Source organism: Monodelphis domestica, chromosome 3, assembly GCF_027887165.1.
Source record: "Monodelphis domestica isolate mMonDom1 chromosome 3, mMonDom1.pri, whole genome shotgun sequence".
NCBI lineage: Eukaryota > Metazoa > Chordata > Mammalia > Didelphimorphia > Didelphidae > Monodelphis > Monodelphis domestica.
Window position 1 is genome coordinate 101,003,845 of NC_077229.1, and position 22,680 is coordinate 101,026,524.

General features: G+C 38.4%; 1 protein-coding gene across 1 annotated transcript; it reads left to right on the plus strand.

The window, feature by feature from the left end:
• The first annotated feature begins 11,123 nt into the window (after positions 1-11,123).
• Positions 11,124-14,087, plus strand: LOC107648942 (myelin-oligodendrocyte glycoprotein-like). The gene is made up of 2 exons (XM_056822814.1): positions 11,124-11,882; positions 12,231-14,087. The coding sequence occupies exons 1-2, from the start codon at positions 11,801-11,803 to the stop codon at positions 12,617-12,619; spliced, it is 471 nt and encodes a 156-aa protein (XP_056678792.1). The 5' UTR covers positions 11,124-11,800; the 3' UTR covers positions 12,620-14,087.
• Positions 14,088-22,680: the final 8,593 nt, after the last annotated feature.

The following is a 22,680-nucleotide window of genomic DNA, read 5'->3' on the forward strand; positions in this document are numbered from 1 at the left end:
AGCACCCACAGTGGCTATCTTGCACAGGGAGGAGTCAGCACAAACTGCAAGATCAGCAAATAAACCATAGTTACACAAGGTTTAGGTTCAGTAAGATCCACATAATTCAGCAAGGTTTAGAAGTGTCTGGTTTCCATTCTCAGTTGTCCCCTAGCTTCACACCCACTTCTATCTTTGCTTCTCAAAGTCTCTTTTGACTAATCATCTCAACACAACTCTGAGCTACAGTCAGAAACCACTATTCGGTATATGCCAGTATAATAATTAAAATTTAGGATTCTGATCCTTATTTTTCATGAATTTTATTGAATTTACTTGGTTAGGTAGAGGCAGAGAATTTTAGAGAAAAGCCTTTTAAACCTTGTGGGTGCTCCCAACATGGCTCACTCAGTCACCTTCCACTTGGCCAATTCCTCCAAAAAGAGACCCTACTTCCTTGTCTTGAACCTTTTTTTCCTCCCTTTCCTTTCTGGATCCACTTTAATCACTTCTGATTCAAATTCAATCACATAACCTGCACTAGATGGCATAACTAGGATCATAGGGAAACAGGTAAGACCCTAAGTATGATCCTGGGAAAGGGTTCCCTTCATACAAACCACCCTTTGATTCTTTGGGAGACTAACATGTCTAGCAGATTAACATATCAGGTCTCCCAAATGAATCATTCCACATATGTAGCTCATATATGTAAAAAACTCTTTCTTGAGGTGTATAAAATATTGCACTTTACAAAGGAGGAATTACAAAAATTTCAATATAAGAGAGAAATAGAAAAAAGGAGAAAGAAAACAAAAAATGATTGATAGACACATTGACAAAAAGCCAATTGGGGGCACTCCCCTTTGCCATAAGAGTTTACATTCAGACTAAATGATAGTTTTAACTTCCTTCACTTAAGTTCATTATAACCCAAAGTTCATTCTGGATCTCTTGATGTGGTATGTCGTTTCTGGAGGCATCCTTATGTCACCTTCTCTGAAAGATTCACTTTCCTGATTCAGGGTGTTGGCAATTTTCTTTTCCTAAAATTGCTTTAAAAGATCTTAAATATAATTATGCAATCCCCCCTTAAGAGAGTATTGACCGGCACTGGAATCATCCTGGGATACATGGCTGAGTTATGAAGTATATGAATAAATTCTCAAAAGAAAACCAAAAATCCAAAATCAAATAGAAGAGAAAAAAATAAAAATATAGATAAATAAATATATATATATATATCAAAATCCTATGTATATAAAATTATAAGTAAACAAAGAAAACCATAACAGGTCCTTGAATCACCAGCAAGGCCCAATTAAAGTGGCTTGTGTCCTACAAGAATACAGAACAATTGCAGAAATATTGCAATTATCCATTGGCAGTCAGAACTACAAAAAATCTCCATAATATAAAAGAGAAGGAACTAGAATCTGAGGTAAAAGGAGAGTATGATTCCCCGAACTAATTTTATCTTCAATATCAGGAAATAGGGAGCTAAAATGAAAGCCAAATGGACGTACTTATAGGAACCTTGGATTTTTAGGATAATCCCCCTTTAGGAGGGTGAAGTTCAACAACTGCATTTCTCAAACAGCCACTTCCTCAAGGTGCAAAACAAGTCCTCTGTCTTGGCATAGATCCTCATGACTCCCAAAAGGATTGTTGGTCTTGACTTTGTGCTTCTTTTATTCTGTGCAGTAGCTCTTTTGTGATCCCTTTTTTCTCAAATCGGACACAATTATTACTTACTATTACTAGTAGTCTCTCTCAGTAACCGAGGATGACAATTGTCTTTGTGCGTTTTTGTGCATGAAGATTTAAGTGGAAAAGTCGATGCACAGAGACAGTCCCACTCTCTCAGCGTTGGAAGCCTGGGTCCAGTGGCACGAAAAGTTGTTACATCTGGAGACTTCCTCAGCTGCATTGGATGGCCCTGTTGTCCTTTGTACTCCAACACGCCCTGGGCACTCCACAGTGCTTTGCTGCTTCACCATCTCAGCCATTGAACCTTCTTGTGGGTTTCTACTGCCTGTTCTGCCGAAACAGTCTTAACATGCTGGGTGACCAAAGCCCTGGTGCACCAGGGGTCGATGACGACCCGATGGCTACCCTCACAAGGTTTGGCCTGTCGAAGCTGTTCCCCGAGGTGTGGCCGCTGCCGCATGCTAGCAGCTACTGGGAGCCACAAGTGAAAGCTGGGTGTCAGGTGGGGTCAGAGGCTGGAGTGCTGCCTTAGCAGGGCACAACAAGCCCTCCATACCAAAGATATTACTCCTCCCTGAGCACCCGATACACAATACAGAATTATTAATTAAAGTCCCATAATACTTAGCAATCAATGGTAGGTTTCAATAGCCTAAAGCTTTTGAGCATTCACTGGTATTAGGGCTAATAGATATTGTAAGCTTATTCTTCAAAATCAAAAACATTAATACTGAGGCCATGTACTCAAGTACCAAAAAAAAATCAAATGTCCATCTGGCCCTTGCTTTGAATCTCTCTCTCTCTCTCTCTCTCTCTCTCTCTCTCTCTCTCTCTCTCTCTCTCTCTCTCTCTCTCTCTCTCTCTCTCTCTCTCTTTCTCTCTGTCTCTCTCTCTCTCTCCCCCCTGTCTTTCTGCTCTGTCTCTGTCTCTATCTATCTATCTCTACTTATTCTCACAATGTCAGAACCCATCAGCACTCATTAAATGGACAAAAACAATTTGTCCATTAGCCATAAAAGTAGCTGAAGATGACTCTGTGGGGTATTTATGAGCTTGTTCAGACACCAAAGATGTCAAAGTTACATCTGGGGTCATCACCAGGTATCCTGATTTTTAAAGTCTTGCCACTTAACTTTGATGACTCTGAAAGAGAGAGTGAGGCTAATGACTTTATACTACTCTGTCCCACTTAAATTCAATTCATGCATAAGTCAAAACATTACCTCTCATGGCATTGGTCTGTAGTGAACCTTCCATGACCTCATGGAAAAGAGTTCCTCTTCCCAGGTGTTTGTGATATACTATTCCTGCTGAGTAAACCAAAACATAGAAATCTCAGTTCAAGGCTGCATAAACAGTTCCAAGAACTCTTGAGAACAGGTTAACTCCCCTGTTCACATTCTGGGGAGGATTGGGGAGGATAGGTTGTTTTTCTCAAGGAGACCTTTAAATCTTGTCTAGTTGCTTACAATAAACGTTCATTATCCCTGCTTTGATAATGTTCCAGTCGTTCTTTCTTGCAACTCCGTAGATGTCCCCAGTGCCCAGAACTGGGACTCCCTCCAGTTCTTTTAATGGAACCCGGTTCTTCCATGAATTCCCCCAGGTTCTTTTTGGAGAACCCCCGACTTATCCAGTTCTTCTGAGAACCTCCAACACTGTGTGCTGGTCATGCAGAGTTCTGATGCTACAGAGATCCCCAGGGTGGTCAGTATATGATACTCTAAGGGTGAGAGGGAAATTATATATCAGTTCTTTTAATTTGGATTTTAGTTGGAGTAGGTCTTGGACTTTTGATAGTACTATTTCTTTGTTGTTGCTGTTTCCCCCCTGATAATTGCATTTGTTTGGTAAAAATAAGAAGGGTAATATCCCGGTATTCATCGCAGATGAAGATCACATTGCAGGATCACGACTCAGAACAGTCCTAGGGTTACATGGAGTTAAAGTAAAAAGGAGGCAGTTAAAAGATTTTGTCTGATATGTCCGGAGATCAGCCCTATGGTTCCCGGACCAAAATAGAGTCACTATAGAGGATTGGGAATGGATTGGATCCAAATTTAAGGGCATTGAAGAACCACAACCTGAATTTGCTCTAATTTACAATGTTGTTAAGTTATGTTTGGAGGATAAGGAGGCAGAAAAGAAAATTACATTATTACTTATTGAGAAAGAGGATTCTGAGGAAGAAAAGGAAATTGAAAATACTGAACCAAGTTAGATGCATCATTAACTCAGCCAATGGCGCCATCTAGTGGATTAGAGCAGGAAGGTCTTTCATATAATACTTTAAATTTCTCCATCAGCGCTGGTTCCTGTTTTTGCTCTGTATAATATGAATCAATTAAAGGTACAATTAAAGGTAGTAAGATTTGGCATTTTCCAAATGACAGAATTTCTAAAAGGTGTTGTCTTTGATTAAGGTTATATGAATTGCTTTTTAAAATGTGCACAATGTATAGGAAGGAATTTGAGGGTAGATGATATGCAAACTGTATGTCCTTAACAAGACAAATTTGACCAGCCCTGAAATCAAGAAAGTTTTCTCATTAGGATTAAATACCTTTCCTCTACTTATAATAATGGTAAAGAGAGCAATGCCCATTACTTGGAAATCAGAAAAACCTATTGGTGTGGATCAGTGGCCCCTTACTTTAGAACAGCTCTCTGCTTTGCAAGAAATTATTAAGGAACAATTACAAACAGGGCATATACAAGCTAGTAATAATCCATGGAATTCTCTGGTATTTGCTATTAAAAAGAAATCAGGAAAATGGAGAATGCTCATTGATTTCAGAAAAGTAAATGAAAATATGGAAGAAATGGGGGCTTACCACATTTACCCTGGATTCCTAACAATTGACCATTGTGGGCCATTGATCTTAAAGACTGTTTTTATACTATCCCTTTACAAGAGCAAGACTATAAAAGATTTGCCTTTTCTATTCCCTCTGTTAATTTAACTGAACCACATAGTCATTATGAGTTCAACGTACTCCCCCAGGGATGAAGAAACAGCCTTTCTATGTGCCAACAATATGTAGTTTCAGCCCTTCATTCTGTAAGACTACATTTTCCTGCTCTGTACATCATCCATTATATGGATGATATTCTTATTGTGGCTGAAGATGAATCCCAAATAAGCAAGTGCTATAGTCAATTGGAAATTACCTTGCAAAATTACCATTTAGTCATTGCTCAAGATAAGATTCAAAAAACAAGTCCTGTACTCTATCTAGGGGCTCACTTATGTGCAACATCTGTTATGCCTCAAAAATACAATTAAGAAAGGACTGCCTTAACACCTTAAATGATTATCAGAAATTGCTAGGTGACATCAATTGGGTTAGGCAATGTTCATTTCTTACTACAACTGAACTACAACCGTTATCCAAAATACTGTAAGGGAATTCAGATTTAAATTTGCCTAGAATACTGACACCTGAGGCCTCTCATGCTTTAGAGATAGTAGAAGATGAATTGAATCAGGCTCTTCTTAACCATTATCAGCCTCAATTAGCCATGGAAGTGACTGTTTTTGCAACTCCAATTTTACCAACAGCTGCCATAACTCAGAAACAGAGTCATTGAATGGTTACATCTAAAAAGCAAAACAGGAAAGGCTTTACAAAGTTTTAATTGTCCTATGGCTCAATTAATATGGAAAGTCATAGAGCATGTGGTCTCAGGTTTAGGATGGTATCCTCATGAAATCCAGATACCCATTGCTAAAGATTTACTACAGAAATATTTACAAAGTCATGATGAATTTACTATTACTGTACCCCATTGCTATTACCACCTACACTCCACAAGGCTTATTTTCTTTTTTGTCACAACATCCTATTGTTGTTCCTCATATTCTAAGAGATCGTCCCATATTAGGACCTAATGTTAATGTTGATGCAAATGCTAGTTACAAGGCAGGAGTATACAAGGAAGGTAGCTCACCGGCCATTTTGACCATTCCATTTTCTTCTACCCAACACAATGAATTATCAGCTGTTTTACCAACTTTTTGGTTATTTCAGGAGCCTTTCCACCTGATAATGGACTCTAAATATGTTTTTCAGTCTTTGCAGGGTATAGAACAAGCTGTCATCAGATCCACTCAAAGCAATGTACAAATGTTATTCTGTAAATTACAAACTCTCACATCCAGTGTATGTCCTGCATGTACTCAGTCATACCACTCTGCCTGCACCTGTTTTTAAAGGAAATTATTTCATACATAAAGCTTTGACTGCTCAATGTTATCTAACCAATATGTAATTAGCTGAGGAATCACATCATAGATTTCACCAAAATAGACCTGCTTTATGCAAAATGTTCCAACTCACTAAAGATCAAGCCAGGAGTATTGTTAAAAAGTGTCCTAATTGTGTTCCAAACCACCCCCAATGCATATTGGTGTGAATCCCAGAGGCTTAAGTAGTACAGATGTATGGCAAATGGATGTGACCCATGAACCGAACTTTGGACAACTTAAATATATCCATGTTACTGTGGATACTTATTCAAGATTTTTATGGGCTTCATGCTTGGCGGGAAAAAGAACTTCTCATGCTATAAATCACTGCTAAATGACTTTTCAGATGGCTGACCCCCTCTGGAACATTTAAAACAGATAATGGACCTGCTTATACTTACAAACAATTTTTTTTCTTTTTTGTCAAACTTGGGGTATTCAACACCTCACAGGTATCCCGTACAACCCACAAGGACAAGCACTGTGGAACGCAGTAATCAAATAAGAAAAATGTTTCTTTTTAAACAAAAAGGGGGAAACAGCACCCCACATTGACAATTGGCAAAGGCTGTATATACTATAAATAATTTGGTCTTCACTTCCAATAATATATCCAGAGCTGAAATTTTTTTTCCTCTGCATTTTCTAATGAACGAAATTCAGGTACCACCACTCCTGTGCTCCCTGCCCCAGAACAAAAATTTGTCATGTGGAAAGATGTTAATCAATCTTGGCAAGGACCCCACCCAGTGGTCCTGCCATGCCGAGGTTTTGTTTGTGTCTCCACAGGTAAAGACAGAGTATGACTCCCTTCCACCCGAGTTCAAGAAATTGATCATAAACAGAGGACGCAGGAAGCCTCGCAAGGACACTTGACATACTGACTCTTTTGGTTCTATTGCAGAATTAAAGTGAAGCTACTGGAATAAAGAAATGGTAATCTCCTTTGCAGCTCTTAACTAGCTGGGCATTTCATAGCACTGCTATTGGTATTGTCAGTGAAATCATGGGGATGTCTGTCATTGATATTGTAGTCCATAGCCTGGGTACTCTCAAGGTCCTCCTTAATGGTTCCAGACGTCTCCTGACAGAAATTGATACCTCAACTCTTGAGCAATTGTATGAGCCACATTAAGACCAGGTTTAGTTGTTTTCTGACCCAGAGATGTTTTTCAAGGAATTAGAAGATCAAGACAGAAGGTTCAATATTTATTGGAATCTGCCAGTTCTTTATATTAAAAATTCAACATGGTGTTTTCAAAGTTGCCAGCTTGTCTGTGTGCCCCCTCCAAACAAGCTTTGTTCTTGTCTATGCATTTTAAAAATCCCATGGCATATTTTAATTCTAAGGTTAAGCCCACAAGGTTTCCTTTTGCATTGGATCATGTAGGGTAGAATAACATTATTAGAGGCTAGGCATAATTAAGGTTGTAACCAAATGAGATACTCCTAGACCACCTAATCATTAACAAAAGGAAGTTTACTCAGCCATGCTAAGGAAAAGGTATTCAATGAGGACAGGGCACTGATTGCGTTGGGCATGGCCTCTTCTGCCTTGTGGCTGGCCATGCCGATATACTAGTCAAGTCTAAGGGAGGAGCTGCTGCCTCCTCTTGAGCTAACTTTTGTACTTGGGCCACCAAGAAGCTATATTAATGGTTTCATCATTGGGTCAATTAAGTCTCAGGATTGCTTAATATCTTTTAATGAAAAACTAACCTAACTGGCATAAGGTAGGACCTTAGGAGAGGTTAGCCCAGCCTATGTAGCAGGGGTTTAAGGAAATATTGTTCCTACAACATTTCAACTCCAAGTAACCATTTCCCAAACCCAACTCTGGCCAGTTTTGATATGTCTCACTAGCCTACCTATATCTCTCAGGATCTTCCTTCCAGACTAAAACCATTCTCCCACACAATTCTAGGTTCCTTGCTATAATGTTGTATAAGCCATTTCTTTTTGGTCAAGAGAACTCTCTTTGGACTCAAAAGACCTGGACTCTAAACCTGCTTTTCTGACTTCTTATCTCTGTGACCTAAATGAGTCACTGAATACTTCTAAACTTGTTTCCACATCTGTAAAGATTAAGCTAGATTACTTCTAAGGTCCCTTCCATCTCTACATCTGTGAGTTTATGATTTTCATTGATTGGCAAACCACTGAAAGTGCATGATGATGGGCTAGAAATCTGTGTTGAGCTGCCATATCCTGTAGGGCATCTTCCTCCCTGACTGACATTCATTCTCTCCAGAAATCTAAAGTGTTATCTATGGAGAATTAGCCCTTTTCCCTTTAGAACCTGGGCACGTAGATTTAATATTTAAAAAATGTTGCCTACCTAATCCATTAAGTCATCACAAAAGTATTTCAATTCCTTCTAAGTTACCACCTCACCTAATACCCAATTTTTAATAAAGATTACCCACCCGGTGGTCTGAACCAAAAGCAATTATCAGGATCCATTGCTGGAAAACTTGAGACCTGGGCATTGATTCTGGTCTGGTCTGGTCTATTCCTTGCTGTCTGTTCTAAAATGGTAATCCCAGAGCACAGGTTTCCTCTAGCATAGCCTCCCTCTATCACCTCCTAGGCAATAGTAGAGAGTCACAGAATAAGACAAAAATGAGGACTTTAAATTGTACTTCTCAAGAGCCTTTCTGGACCCACGTCAGCTACAGGAAGGTGAACACACAGGTAGGCAATCTACCTCTCTAAAAAGAGGTCTGGCAGGATAGTTTGTGATCCTTCTATTCTTCTCACCATGACACAGTCCTTTCAAATCCTCTCCTTTAAACCCTTCACTTATTCTCTCATAAACTCACAAGCAGCACAAAAACTGCTCGTAACTTTTGTTTCTTTTTCTATGCATGTGAACCATCTCATAATGTCTTCAAAGAAAGATCGTCTAGGAGATGGCTAGTATGTGTACATCACATTGGCCAATAAGATCCTGGTACACAATTCTATTATTTGATTAAAGCAGTCTATCTTGAATGACAATCTACCTCCAACCCATCTTTCTAGGCTGAGTTCATGTTATATTTCCCACTCATTATATTCCAATCAAAGTGTCCTACTTGATATTCCCTTGCATACAATATTCCACGTTCCACCTCCATATCTTTGCACAAGCAAAGATGCCTTTTGTGATGCCCCTCCATTTCCAATTAGTAACATTCTCTACTCCACCAACTGGAAGATGAAACATCATGTAAATGTTTGTAAAGTCCTGCACTTAGGATCAAAAAATTAAACATATTTTTTATTTTATTTCTTTTTATTACATTTTGAGTTCCAAATTGTCTTCCTCTCTCCCAACCCTATATCAGAAAAGTTTAGCATTATGTGTGTATTTCTTTTGTTTATTTTAATGCTGTTATCTAGTTATTTCAGTAATAGTTGACTTTGTGACCCCATTTGAAATTGGGGTTTTTTGTTGGGGGGTTTTGGCAAAGATACTAGAGTGGTTTGCCATTTCCTTCTCCAACTTATTGTTCAGATGGCGAATTGAGGCAAACAGGTTAAGTGACTTTCCCAAGGTCACAAAGCTAGGGAGTTTCTGAGGCCAGATTTGAACACAGGATCTCCTCTCTTTGGGCCTGGCTTTCAACCCACTGAGCCACCCAGCTCCCCCTTATCATTTCTTAACAGTACAGTAATGTCCCAAAGATCAATGTATTAGCACATGATGATGAAAGAATAGTTAGACAGCAGTTTAGATTTTTAAAATCTGGTGAGGAAAAAATTATATATAGGAGATATTCAGAACCTCACCTGTAATCCTTTACTGTTCTTTGTATTGGGAAATGTTCATGTTTGGTATTTGTCCAGTTGGTTAGGACAAAAGGGAAATGTTCTAAAATATAAAGAAAAAAGGCCTGAGGGAGGTAGTGATTGCAAGTTCAATAGGAATCAGCAAATGTAATGAAACCCAAAAAGCTAACTCTTAAGACTATGAATAGAAACCCAGGATTTAGAACAGAGTTGCCAAACCCTTTTCCCAGTTTGAGAGCCCCAGAGAGACTTAAGGGAGAAAGTGCTTGCTTTGGGCTGCTGGACAGAAGGATGAGGCATGCAAAAAATGTGCTGGGCACTGGGAAGAGGGGAAATGGAACAGCAACCTAAGTGCTGGCTGGGCACACATGCCACTACTTCTCCAAGGAGGATCTCCAATGAGAGAAAGTCTGTTTCTTCTGTCTACCACTCTGATCTGATCACTTCTGGAATGTAGTGTTCAATGCTAACATTCCTTTTAGTAAGGACATTCACTTGACAAGCATGACCAGAGTGAAGTAATCATATTGATGAGAGTGTGCCATACAAAATATGTGTGTAGCATGGCATGGAGTAATTGGAGAAATGTTTAGCCCAGAGAAGGAAGACTTACTGAGGAGCATATGAGAGGTGTGTGAGAGGAGGATTAGGTTTTTTCTGTTTGTGCTCAGAAGGCAAGAACAATGGATGGATGTTGCAGAGAGGAAGATTTAGAATTTCCTCATAATTTGAGTTCAAAATGAAATGGGTTTCCTCTGTTGCTACCACTTAAGATCTTCAAGTGGTAGCTGGATAACCACTTGTCAGACATGTGTCAAGAGGAATTCCTTTTCTGGAATGGATGGATTGGATCTAGGGATCTTTGGGATGTTTTTCAGCATGGAAATTCTCCAGTCCTCTCAAAGTTCTGTCCATTCTATCTTCCCATTGTCTCTTGTGTTTAACTTTGTCCATTCCCAATAACATCTCCTTAGCTCATAGAATGCACCCCCTAGTTCTCAGTGCCCTTGCTTCATACCTCCCATGAAACTATGCCTTCATCCTCTTCCAGTGGACTCAGTCCCAAACCTCAGTTCTTGGTCTGATTAGAAGCATAAACACCTCAGTCACTTCCCAGCTGTGTGACCCTGGGCAAGTCACTTGACCCCCATTTTCTAGCCCTTACCACTCTTCTGCCTTGGAGCCAATATACAGTATTGACTCCAAGACAGAAGGGAAGGGTTTAAAAAAAAAAAAGAAGCATTAACAGGCTCTCTGCAGAAGAGGTTAATTCAATTTCAACGTTATTCTTGCTACTGATCTCTGGATTGTGTGTCTCTCTCCTCATGCCATTGGATTAAGTTTATCAGAAAAACACAGCCCAAAGATGAGGGGTGGAGTACCAGGGGTGGGGATACAAATTCCAGAAGAGAACAGACTTAAAAAACATAACTGTAACTGAAGAACCAACTTTTGGGTCCAGTGGTATCCTCAAAGCCACCCTTTTCCCCCAGTCCTAGGACAGAAGTGAATTTCCTGCTAGGAGGACACAGTGCATAAGACAACAGTTATGTGCAGTAGTTACACAGCACAGCTCAGTGAAACTTAAGAGGTAAGTTGGCTTTCCTTCTTAATTCTTCTGCCAATCCTTATTTTGCCCTAAATCCAAACAGATTTTCCCCTTTTTGGAAGAAATCAATTTTCCCTTAGTTCTAGATATCTTAGTCTCCAGGGCATCCAAAACATTGAATCTCTTTACTATCTTCATCCTTAAGAGAAATTCCTATGGGCTAAGAATGTTAGAACAGTTTCATGGAGATCAATCCTTGGAGAGAAGGTAGTAACTAAAGGGATACATATGGTAAGGCCAGGCCATTTCTGGTACATAAAATAGTATAAACAAGAGTACAGAGATGGGTGGGAAGAAACCTAGAAAAAGAAGGTGGCGGGAATGGAATGGAACACAAGCGAATCTAAGGGCTCGCCTTCATAATTCTTTCATTCTCTTGGGCCTGCCTAGGAAAGACGTTATGGAACTCTGATACACTGACACCCTCTCACCCTGCCATAAACACCCTGTCTCCAGGGTAATTTTTTCCCTTAGGTATAATGGAGATTGTCAGTTCTTCAGGCTCCTTTCTCTCCAGCTTTCTCATCTTCCTCTTGCTTGAGACACATACATTGGCTTCAGGTAGGAGTATTTACTTCTCTCTGGCTCCCAAGGGGTTATCAGGTGGGTTATCAGGTGAGTTCTGAAGAATAACTCAAGAAAGACTTTTGTCATCCCATCTCACTCCAATTACTTCCCAAGTCATTCCCTCAATAACTACCAGTTCTTCCAACAAACTCTCAGTTTCTCTTTTTTCCTTTCCAAAGTCTTCTCAATATCCTTATCATCCTGTCCTTTCTTCCTTGATTTCTTCCATAGGTTCTGCTCCTTTTTCTTTCCAGATGCCTTCTTCTGTCCCATTATAGCTCCCTAATTCCCCTCCCACCTTTTACATTTTTTCTCTATGAACTCATTTCTCTTCCTCAATAGAGCAATTTTCCGTGATTGGACCTATAGAACCCATCCGGGCCTGGGTAGGAAGAATGGCAGACCTACCATGTTACCTGTCTCCCCAGAAAAATGCTCAAGCCATGAAGGTGATTTGGTTCCAATCTCTGGAAATAGTGCATCACTATGAAGATGGGCAGGATAAGTTTGACAATCAAAGCCCTAAATTCCAAGGGAGGACAGAGCTGGTGAAAGATGCCATCACTAGAGGAAATGTCACCCTGAGGATATGGAACATTACAGCAGCTGACAAAGGACACTACAAATGCCATTTTGATGATGGTTTGTATCAAGAAGAAGCTGGTATAGAACTACTTGTCTCAGGTGAGGAGTCAGAAGTGATGTTCCGGGGACTGGGGGCTTCAATGTGAAGAATTGGGAGAGTATTTTTCCCATCTGAATAATGACAAGTTTAGGGTTGTTGTCAGAGGAGGCAGGGAAACTGTTACAAGGATATCACTTTTAAAAGACTGATATATATTAATTTAAGGTCGCCAAGGAATTCGGCTATGTAATTCCTTAATGAAAACTCAAGTCAGGCGTCAACCTTTTATGGAGTTTTAATTACAAACAGGAGGAAGAAAGGAATTAGAGATAGAGAGATAGAGGGAGAGAGAAAGGGGAGAAAAGGGAATAGGGCTTAAATACCCCTTCTGTTTAGGCTGGGCCAAAAGGCCCAAGCCCTTAGATAGCTGGGGCAATGAAAGGAGATCAGTCCCTATTACTCACGTGACCAAAAATGGAGAAACAGTCTCCGGAGCCCCCACTTTCAGCTTCCATCAGCGCAAGCTTCTCAGAGCACACTGCAACCACTCCGACAAACTCCTCAACCACCTTGAGTCTTCAGACCCCCCTATCCTTAAGGAAACCATTCAAGTTCCCTCCCCTCAGTCCTCACATCTACCAATCACCTGTCCATCAATTTCCCTGTGCCAATGGAGGCTCTAGCTTAACCCAGGACCGCCCAGAGGTCTCTGGCTTTGCAAATGTCTGTTGAAGGTCATATTTTCAAATAATTAAATCTTTGATCCTTTGCTACAGCCCTGTCTAAATCCTGTTAACCTGAGTAGGGTAGAGATTGGAATAATTAAATTTTGATCTAGGCTGCAGCCCTTACTCAATCCTGTTAGGACTGAATAGGGTGGAGATTGATTCCAAGTATCTCCATTGTATCAATTCTAAAATCAATCATGACTCAAAGAAATTTCTGTTCTATGCTTAAGCATAGGTCAAAGTCCTTTCCATTGTTCAGCAAAAGAATTCTGTCCTAAAGTAATCTTAAGAAGGGAGGAGAAGGAACCTCCCATGCCAATGGGGTTCACATTCCAATAGTCAAGACCCACTATCAATAGGAAATTTTTCAAGTATGAAATTTCCCAATGGTGAAATTTCCAACATTTATAAGTCTAAGAAATTTTGAGGTTTACAATCCCCCCTGATGATCATTGGGAGACTAGTCTCCCCATTGATCATTTAACATAATCAATTTGTAGTTCTAAATTCACTTCTAACTAAAGATATACAAAATATTCAATTTTCTAAGACAAATTAGAATAGTGAGAGAGGAAATAGAAAAGAAAAGAAAGCAAAACCAATGTTTGCTAGGCGCATTGACAGAAAGCCAAATTAGGGGCAGTCCCTTTTGGCATAAATGTGTACAGTTACAATAAATGTTCAATCAAAAGTTCAGTCCAATCAATCACATCCAAAGTTCATTCTTGATCTTCTTGATGAAGTGTAGGTTTTCGGCATCTTTCTGCAACAGTTCATTCTCTGGATATAAAAGTTTCAAGCTTCTTTCTTGAAGATCTTTTCTCAAACAGAATCAAAATCTTTGATTTTTTTTTATAAAAGTAAAATCTTAAACAAAATTCTTGGATTTTTATAAAAATACAATCTCAAACAAAAAAAATTCAAAAATTCTTAGATTTTAAATTAAAATACAATCCCCCCTGAAGTAAGTATTTAAAAAAAATATCAAGTTTAGCTCAGAATGCAATGTTCAGTTATGGGGGTGTATGTGTCAATTATCAAAAGAATAGAAAAATAATCAAAAACATAAGAAAAATTCAAAATAGACCTTGTATAGGTCCAGTTTAAAGTAATTTCTATCCCACAAGTATGTAGGACAGAATGCAGTAATATTTCACTTAGCCATTTGTAGCCAAGACTACAGGAAGTTGCCATAATGTAAGAAGAAAAGAATTAGAATTCTATTTTGATGGGGAAATGTCATTCCCTTGTCTGATTTTTCCTCAGGGATATAGGGAGCCAGCATGATAGTCAAGCTTTGTACTTGTTTGAGTACTTCGAAAAGAGTGTAGATACAAGGAAGTCCTAAGACTTAAACATAAGTTAAGCGTCGCAACCTCGAGTCTCACTTTAATATTTCTTGTGTGCTCGATTGGCACTATTCAGGTTTAGTCTGTGCTCCTTGTTTTTATCCCTTTTCCTGGAATCAGACACAAACATTAATCACAGTCCTATAATATTTTATCAATAAATGGCAGGTTCCCATAGTTTAAAGCTTTTAGGCATATATTGATATTATAGCAAGAGTATATATATTAACTTGTATTACTGCAGGGAAAAATAATATTAATATTAATTATGTGTACCTTCAGTACAAAAATGAGAAAAAAATCAAATATTCTGATAAAAAAAAATAAAAGAAAAGAAATAAGAAAAAATAAGAAAAAATCAGTAACTCAATATATTCTTGAAAAAAACAGCATCCATCTGTCTATGGATTATTACCTCCAATTCTTATGATTAGATAGAGTCACAATTCATATGATAGGATAGAGTCAATCAGTCTCAGCAGAAGATGCTTTCTTCACATGTGAGCAGTGAATCCAAGAGTCTCTTTCTCCAATCTTTATAGATGTTGGAGTAGTTAATAATATTTGGAATGGTCCTTCCCATGAAGGTTGAGTTGCTCCAGTTCGCTTGAAATTCTTGATATAAACCTTATCTCCTGGGTTCAGGTCATGCAGAGAAAAGTCTAATGGTCCGGCTTGTACTGCAGCTCCGGATTCATAAAGTTCACGTAGTTTGTGCTGTAACTCCTGTATATAGGAAGCAATAGTAATATCTCCCCCTAATAGCGATGTATAAGCCGGGGAGAAAGGCTTAGCCTGTATAGGCGGATGTCCAAAAAGCATCTCAAATGATGAAATATGTAAGTCTCCTCTAGGCCTGCTTCTAAGATAAAATAGGGCCAGAGGGAGAATTTCAGGCCATTTTAAATGGGTCTCAGTGCATAATTTGCCAATCATAGTCTTAAGTTCTTAATTCATCTTTCCTACTATTTGGAGAGGAGAAAAAAACTGAAAAAGGTTAATTAATATCAACAAAATCAATACAATCTAAGAAGAATCATCATTATATTAGGAAGTTCCTTGGGCACCCTCCTGAAGGGCACCTCTCTGAGGTTCATTAGCACCTCGAGCATGTTTTGGACGAGCGCCATTTCTCATATATTGTTGTTGTTCATTATCATTATAATTTTCTTTAATTGGAACATTATCATTAATTTCCCAATTCCTATTTCTATAATTCTGGTTTCTAAAGTTCTTATTTCTATATTCATTATAGTTATTTCCATAGTCATTATTATAATTTCTGGAATTCTGGTTTCTATAACCATTATCATCATTTCTATAGTTATTATTTCTAAAACTATTATTAAACTGTGTATTCCTTCCAAACATCCTAAGAAAGGTTCTACATTCCATCATATTGTGGCCCTTCTTCCCACAGAAGTGGCAAGTAATGGATTGATATTTGGATTTCTGGAGAGGGGCAATTGTCGTTGGTTCATTATCATGCCCACTTTCTAATTTAGTCATCCTATCTATTAAATATCTCATTTTTTTCTTTATTTCCTCTATGTCATCATTATTTTCTTCCTCCTTTTCCTTGTTTCCCTTTAAAACATATATAGCTGTTTTTCGCAATTCTTCAAGGTCCATATCTGACCATCTTGGGCATTGTATTCTAAAATAATTCTTAATTGCTTTGCAAGAATTGTTTACAAAGATTCTTCTAACTTGTCTTAAACTACTCTCTTTAGTTAAGTCCCAATCTAAGTATCTGTCCCCAAACTCGATAATTCTGTCCATAAATCTGGAGGGTATTTCTTCTTCCTTTTGCTTAATTTTTTCCAGTTCCATCCACTTATCTGTACTGTCTGCACATTCCTTCATAGCCGTGAGGATGGCCTCTCTTCAAAGGTATAGTTGTAGATAATCCTCAGGATTGTTATATTCCCATTCGGGATCCTGAGATGGCCAATGTGCTGCATTACGCCCCCGGGTTTTGTTGACATGAGCAATTATTTTATTTTTTTCACGTTCACTTAAAAAAGCCTGTGGTAAGTTCTCAACGTCCTTGTAAGACGGATTATACTGAAAAAATATGTCTCCCTTCTTTTTTGTTACTAGAAAAGGATCTTGTTCATATGTGGGGATATTTCGTGTAAATTCATTTATTTCTTGGGGAGTAAACGGTATCCTATGTCTTAAAGTCACCACATCCCCATTTCGTCCTATTTCAGGTATTTCTCTTAGAAGAAACAGGCCTCTAGTTGAATTTTGCACCTGTGGGTCAGTTTGACAAGGACAGGTTTCTCTAGGAGGACAAGATCTCCCTTGCATTGGAATTTGGTTTTCTATAGGAGAAGGAACATGAGAAGCTGGGATTTCAGGGGAAGGGTTTTGGGGATTAAATTCAGACAAGATTTGCACTACACGAGAGAAGCAGTCTGTTAACTGGGCTATAGGGAAGGTGTTTTCCATCTCTATTTCAGGGAAGGAAATTTCCTCATTCAAAGGTTCAGAAACAGGTCTGTTTCTGGTAGAGTGGTTGTTTGCCAATTGATCCTGTAAGAAACTTTTTAGATCTTCTAATTGGGCTTGCATTTTATCCTCAATTTTTCCTATTTTATCCTCAATTTTTTTATTTTATCATCTCTAAATATAGTATTGAGGAGTACAAAAATGACAGTACCTATTAATATAAAAATTTGGAGGTATCCTGCATTCCTCAATGCCCCTACTTCTTCAGCTGCCATATAATTGCCAAAGAATGTAGTATTCATTTTTATATATATATTTTGTAATTTCACAAAACACGTGGGGAGCAGGGCAAAGCAACAAACTTTCCACAGGGTTTTTTTTTCTAATCCAGGAACTTGTTCCTTAAGGGAAAGGATATTTAGAAACAGCTCTTCCAGCCAGGACTTTAGAGTCCTGTTGCTGAGATTTAAAACAGCTGTTTTCTGTCTATCAGAGTCACACAGCTGGGAAGTATCCGAGGTCCTATTTGAACCCAGGACCTTCTGTCTCTAGGGCTGGCTCTCAATCCGCTGTGCTACCCAGCTGTCCCTTAAGATTAAAGGGAAGAAAAAGAAAAAACTGCTGATTCTAATTTAACTTAAGGAGAAAAGAGAAGAGAGAAAAAGGATTTTATACTCACATGTTCTAGCAGCTGTGTCTTTAAGCCAAGTTTTTTTTTTTTTTTAAAGGGACTAAGTGGTGAGACGTATAGTAAAAAGGCAAGGAATTTCAGAAGTTTATTGAGAGGATTCTTTAGACTCCCGTGTGGTCAGCCACAATATGACAAGGATATCACTTTTAAAAGACTGATATATATTAATTTAAGGTCGCCAAGGAATTCAGCTATGTAATTCCTTAATGAAAACTCAAGTCAGCCATCAACCTTTTATGGAGTTTTAATTACAAACAGGAGGAAGAAAGGAATTAGAGATAGAGAGATAGAGGGAGAGAGAAAGGGGAGAAAAGGGAATAGGGCTTAAATACCCCTTCTGTTTAGGCTGGGCCAAAAGGCCCAAGCCCTTAGATAGCTGGGGCAATGAAAGGAGATCAGTCCCTATTACTCACGTGACCAAAAATGTAGAAACAGTCCCCGAGGCCCCCACCTTCAGCTTCCTTCAGTGCAAGCTTCTCCGACCACACCGCAACCACTCCGACAAACTCCTCAACCACCTTGAGTCTTCAGACCCCCCTATCCTTAAGGAAACCATTCAAGTTCCCTCCCCTCAGTCCTCACATCTACCAATCACCTGTCCATCAATTTCCCTGTGCCAATGGAGGCTCTAGCTTAACCCAGGACCGCCCAGAGGTCTCTGGCTTTGCACATGTCTGTTGAAGGTCATATTTTCAAATAATTAAATCTTTGATCCTTTGCTACAGCCCTTTCTAAATCCTGTTAACCTGAGTAGGGTAGAGATTGGAATAATTAAATTTTGATCTAGGCTGCAGCCCTTACTCAATCCTGTTAAGACTGAATAGGGTGGAGATTGATTCCAAGTATCTCCATTGTAACAATTCTAAAATCAATCATGACTCAAAGAAATTTCTGTTCTATGCTTAAGCATAGGTCAAAGTCCTTTCCATTGTTCAGCAAAAGAATTCTGTCCTAAAGTAATCTTAAGAAGGGAGGAGAAGGAACCTCCCATGCCAATGGGGTTCACATTCCAATAGTCAAGACCCACTATCAATAGGAAATTTTTCAAGTATGAAATTTCCCAATGGTGAAATTTCCAACATTTATAAGACTAAGAAATTTTAAGGTTTACAAAACTTGGGTCCTGAAATATAGAAAACATGACAGGAAATTTAAAACAGCTTAGCAATACTGGTCTCAGAGGTAAACAAGAAAAAAGGAAATGAGCAAGGGGAAATAAAGAAAGAGAAAAAGAAAGATGAGAGGGGACACTGGTGATGAAAGAGAGAAAACAAAGAGGGAAAAAATAGAGGAAGAACCTATATCTTTCCATCTTATCCACAACTCTAATATGAGATACTTGAAGTTTGCTAAAATCATGAGCTTTGCTAAAAATGTAGGAAAACTCTATCTACAGAATTTCCCTCATCTACTAGCCTAGTAATCCTATCAAAAAAGGAAATGGTGTCTGTCTGGCATTACTTGTTCAATGGGTCCATACATGCTCTTCATTTTCTCCCTTTTCTAAATGTTCACCAACAATCTCTTTCATTTCTAGAATTTTCCCAACAAAATCAAGGTCATTGGCCTATAATTTTCAGACTCTTCTTTTCCCTTTTTGAACATCATACTTGTCTTCCTCCAATCTTACAGTATACTTTCCCTTTTCCTGTGATCTTTCAAATATCAGTTTCAAAGATTCAGGAATTGTGTCTGCTAGTTCTTTCAGAACATGAGGAGGTACTTCATTGGAGCCAAGTGATTTGAATTCATTAGGTATTCTCTTACTATCACCTTACTTCAATTCAGTATCGCTTTCTTTTAATAGACAGTATTAAGAGAAACATAATCCATGGTACTTCAGTCTTTAGATTCTTGCCCAAAATAATATTTGTTGGCATACTTTTTTGATTCCTTTAGATCATTTGGGTGTGTTAACAGAAAATGAACAATTGTTATACATTTTGTTAAATTAATTGTTCTCTCTTGGAGAGAGAGAGAGAGAGAGAGAGACAGAGACAGAGACAGAGACAGAGACAGAGACAGAGACAGAGACAGAGACAGAGAGAGAATGCTCCCTGGAAGACAAATAGATGCCTTAGTGTCTCTGAGTAAAGAATCACCAATTATAATTCTTCTCTTAGTCCTGTTTCCCTAACTGGATGATCTCTCATCTGATGTCCACTATAGCTCTATTCTATCATCCTTCAGAGAATAAGCAGCTTCATCCTCCCAAGATGATCCAACTCTTTCCTCTTCAAGAAGAGACTCAAGGGGTAACTAGGGGGTTCATTGAGAGCCAGACCAAAAAAACAGGAGATCCTGAGTTCAAATTTGATCTCAGACACTTCCTAGCTGTGTGACCCTGGACAAGTCACTTAACGACCATTGCCTAGGCCTTACCACTCTTCTTCCTTGGAACCAATACACAGTAATGATACTAAGATGGAAGGTAAGAGATTTTTTTTTAAAGAACCTCAAGTGTGTATTGAAATAGTCATCACACAATTATATTTTTCCTTCTCTTTCTCCTCTGTGTTATCCTCTTGCACTCTCCATTATCCTGGCAAAGATTAAATCTCCCCTCCATATCAGATCTCTTTCTTTCTTTCAAAAAATTTCCATAAGGCATACCCATAAATCCACTCCACATCAAGGCAGCTAATGGCACAGTGGAGAGGGCACTAGGTTTGGATTCAGGAAGATCTGAGTTCAAATCCAGCCTCAGATGCTGGCTACATTATCATGGGCAAATCATTTAGACTCTGTTTGACTCAGATTCCTCTACTGTAAAGTAGGGATAGAGCTTAACTTATAATGTTGTCATCAGAATCAAATGAGATATTGTGGAGTGAGATTAATGTTTTATACAGTGCCTGGCACAGAGTGGGCACTGTATAAATACTTATTCTCCTCCCTTCCTGGATATCTTTCTCTGGAACTATTTCAACTCATCAAAGCCCTTGCAATACGTGGAGCTCATAACTGAACACAATACTTCAGATGTCCTCAGAGCAGAGCAGTGCTATGAAAATATTATCTCCCTTATTCAGGGGAGGTTGTTTTTATTAGAATTAGCTTCTTAGCTATGTCTCATTCTCAAATCAAACTTGCTGTTCTCCAAAATCAACTTTTTTTCTTTTTTTTTAAATATATTTTATTTGATCATTTCCAAGCATTATCCATTAAAGACATAGATCATTTTCTTTTACACCCCCCCCGACCCCCCATAGCCGACGCGCTAATCCACTGGGCGTTACATGTTTTCTTGATTTGAACCCATTGCTTTGTTGATAATATTTACATTAGAGTGTTCATTTAGAGTCTCTCCTCTGTCATGTCTCCTCAGCCGCTGTATTCAGGCAGTTGCTTTTCCTCGGTGTTTCCACTCCCATAGTTTATCCTTTGCTTATGAATAGTGTTTTTTTCTCCTAGATCCCTGCAAATTGTTCAGGGACATTACACCACCACTAATGGAGAAGTCCATTACAATCGATTATACCACAGTGTATTAGTCTCTGTGTACAATGTTCTCCTGGTTCTGCTCCTCTCGCACTGCATCACTTCCTGGAGGTTGTTCCAGTATCCATGGAACTCCTCCACTTTATTATTCCTTTTAGGCACAATAGTATTCCATCACCAACATATACCACAATTTGCTCAGCCATTCCCCAATTGATGGGCATCCCCTCGTTTTCCAGTTTTTGGCCACCACAAAGAGAGCAGCTATGAATATTTTTGTACAAGTCTTTTTGTCCATTATCTCTTTGGGGTACAAGCCCAGCAGTGCTATGGCTGGATCAAAGGGTAGATATTCTTTTGTCGCCCTTTGGGCATAGTTCCAAATTGCCCTCCAAATGGTTGGATCAGTTCACAACTACACCAGCAATGAATTAGTGTCCCCACTTTGCCACATCCCCTCCAGCATTCATTACTTTCCTTTGCTGTTATGTTAGCCAATCTGCTAGGTGTGAGGTGATACCTCAGAGTTGTTTTGATTTGCATCACTCTGATTATAAGAGATGTAGAGCACTTTTTCATGTGCTTGTTAATAGTTTTTATTTCTTTATCTGAGAACTGCCTATCCATGTCCCTTGCCCATTTATCAATTGGAGAATGGCTTGATTTTTTGTACAATTGATTTAGCTCTTTATAAATATGAGTAATTAAACCTTTGTCAGAGGTTTCTATGAAGATTTTTTCCCAATTTGTAGTTCCCCTTCTGATTTTAGTTACATTGGTTTTGTTTGTACAAAAGCTTTTTAGTTTGATGTAGTCAAAATTATTTATTTTACATTTTGTGATTCTTTCTATGTCTTGCTTGAACTTTTTTTCTTAAAAAAAAAAAGAATACTTTTATCTGTACCTTTTGTTTTCACACAGTATTTATTTCTGAATATGCCATCTATCACATCACAGTCCAGTGGGTCATTCTACTTTGTAACCAAAAAATGTCAGACAAAACCAATCAATATAGCCAAGGGTCTGACTCCCTAAATACCATTCTACACCCATACTCTTCCAGCTTTTTGACAACATAATTCCATATTTCTTCTCCAAAGACTTTTTAACATTGTTTTAATTTACATTATTATAGTCATTATTTTATTATTTTTGCTTACTTCCTCCTATATCAGTTTTTACAAGTTCCCATGTTTCTCTACATTCATATCCATAATTTCTTATAGCACAATAATAGTCTATTTATCATGTATATTTTGTGTACACACCTATATGTGTGTGTATAAATCATAATTTGGTCAGACATTCTCTTAACTGATAGGAAATTTGTTCTCTTTTTTTAAAGTTTTTTTGCCACCATAAAAATACGGTTTATAGTTCTACATATTTGTCTATCTATAACCTTTCCTTCCTTAGCTCATTGGGGTTTATTTCTAATAGTGAAATTTATATTCAAAAGAATATGAATACTTTGATGACTATTTTTTATAAAATTACAAAT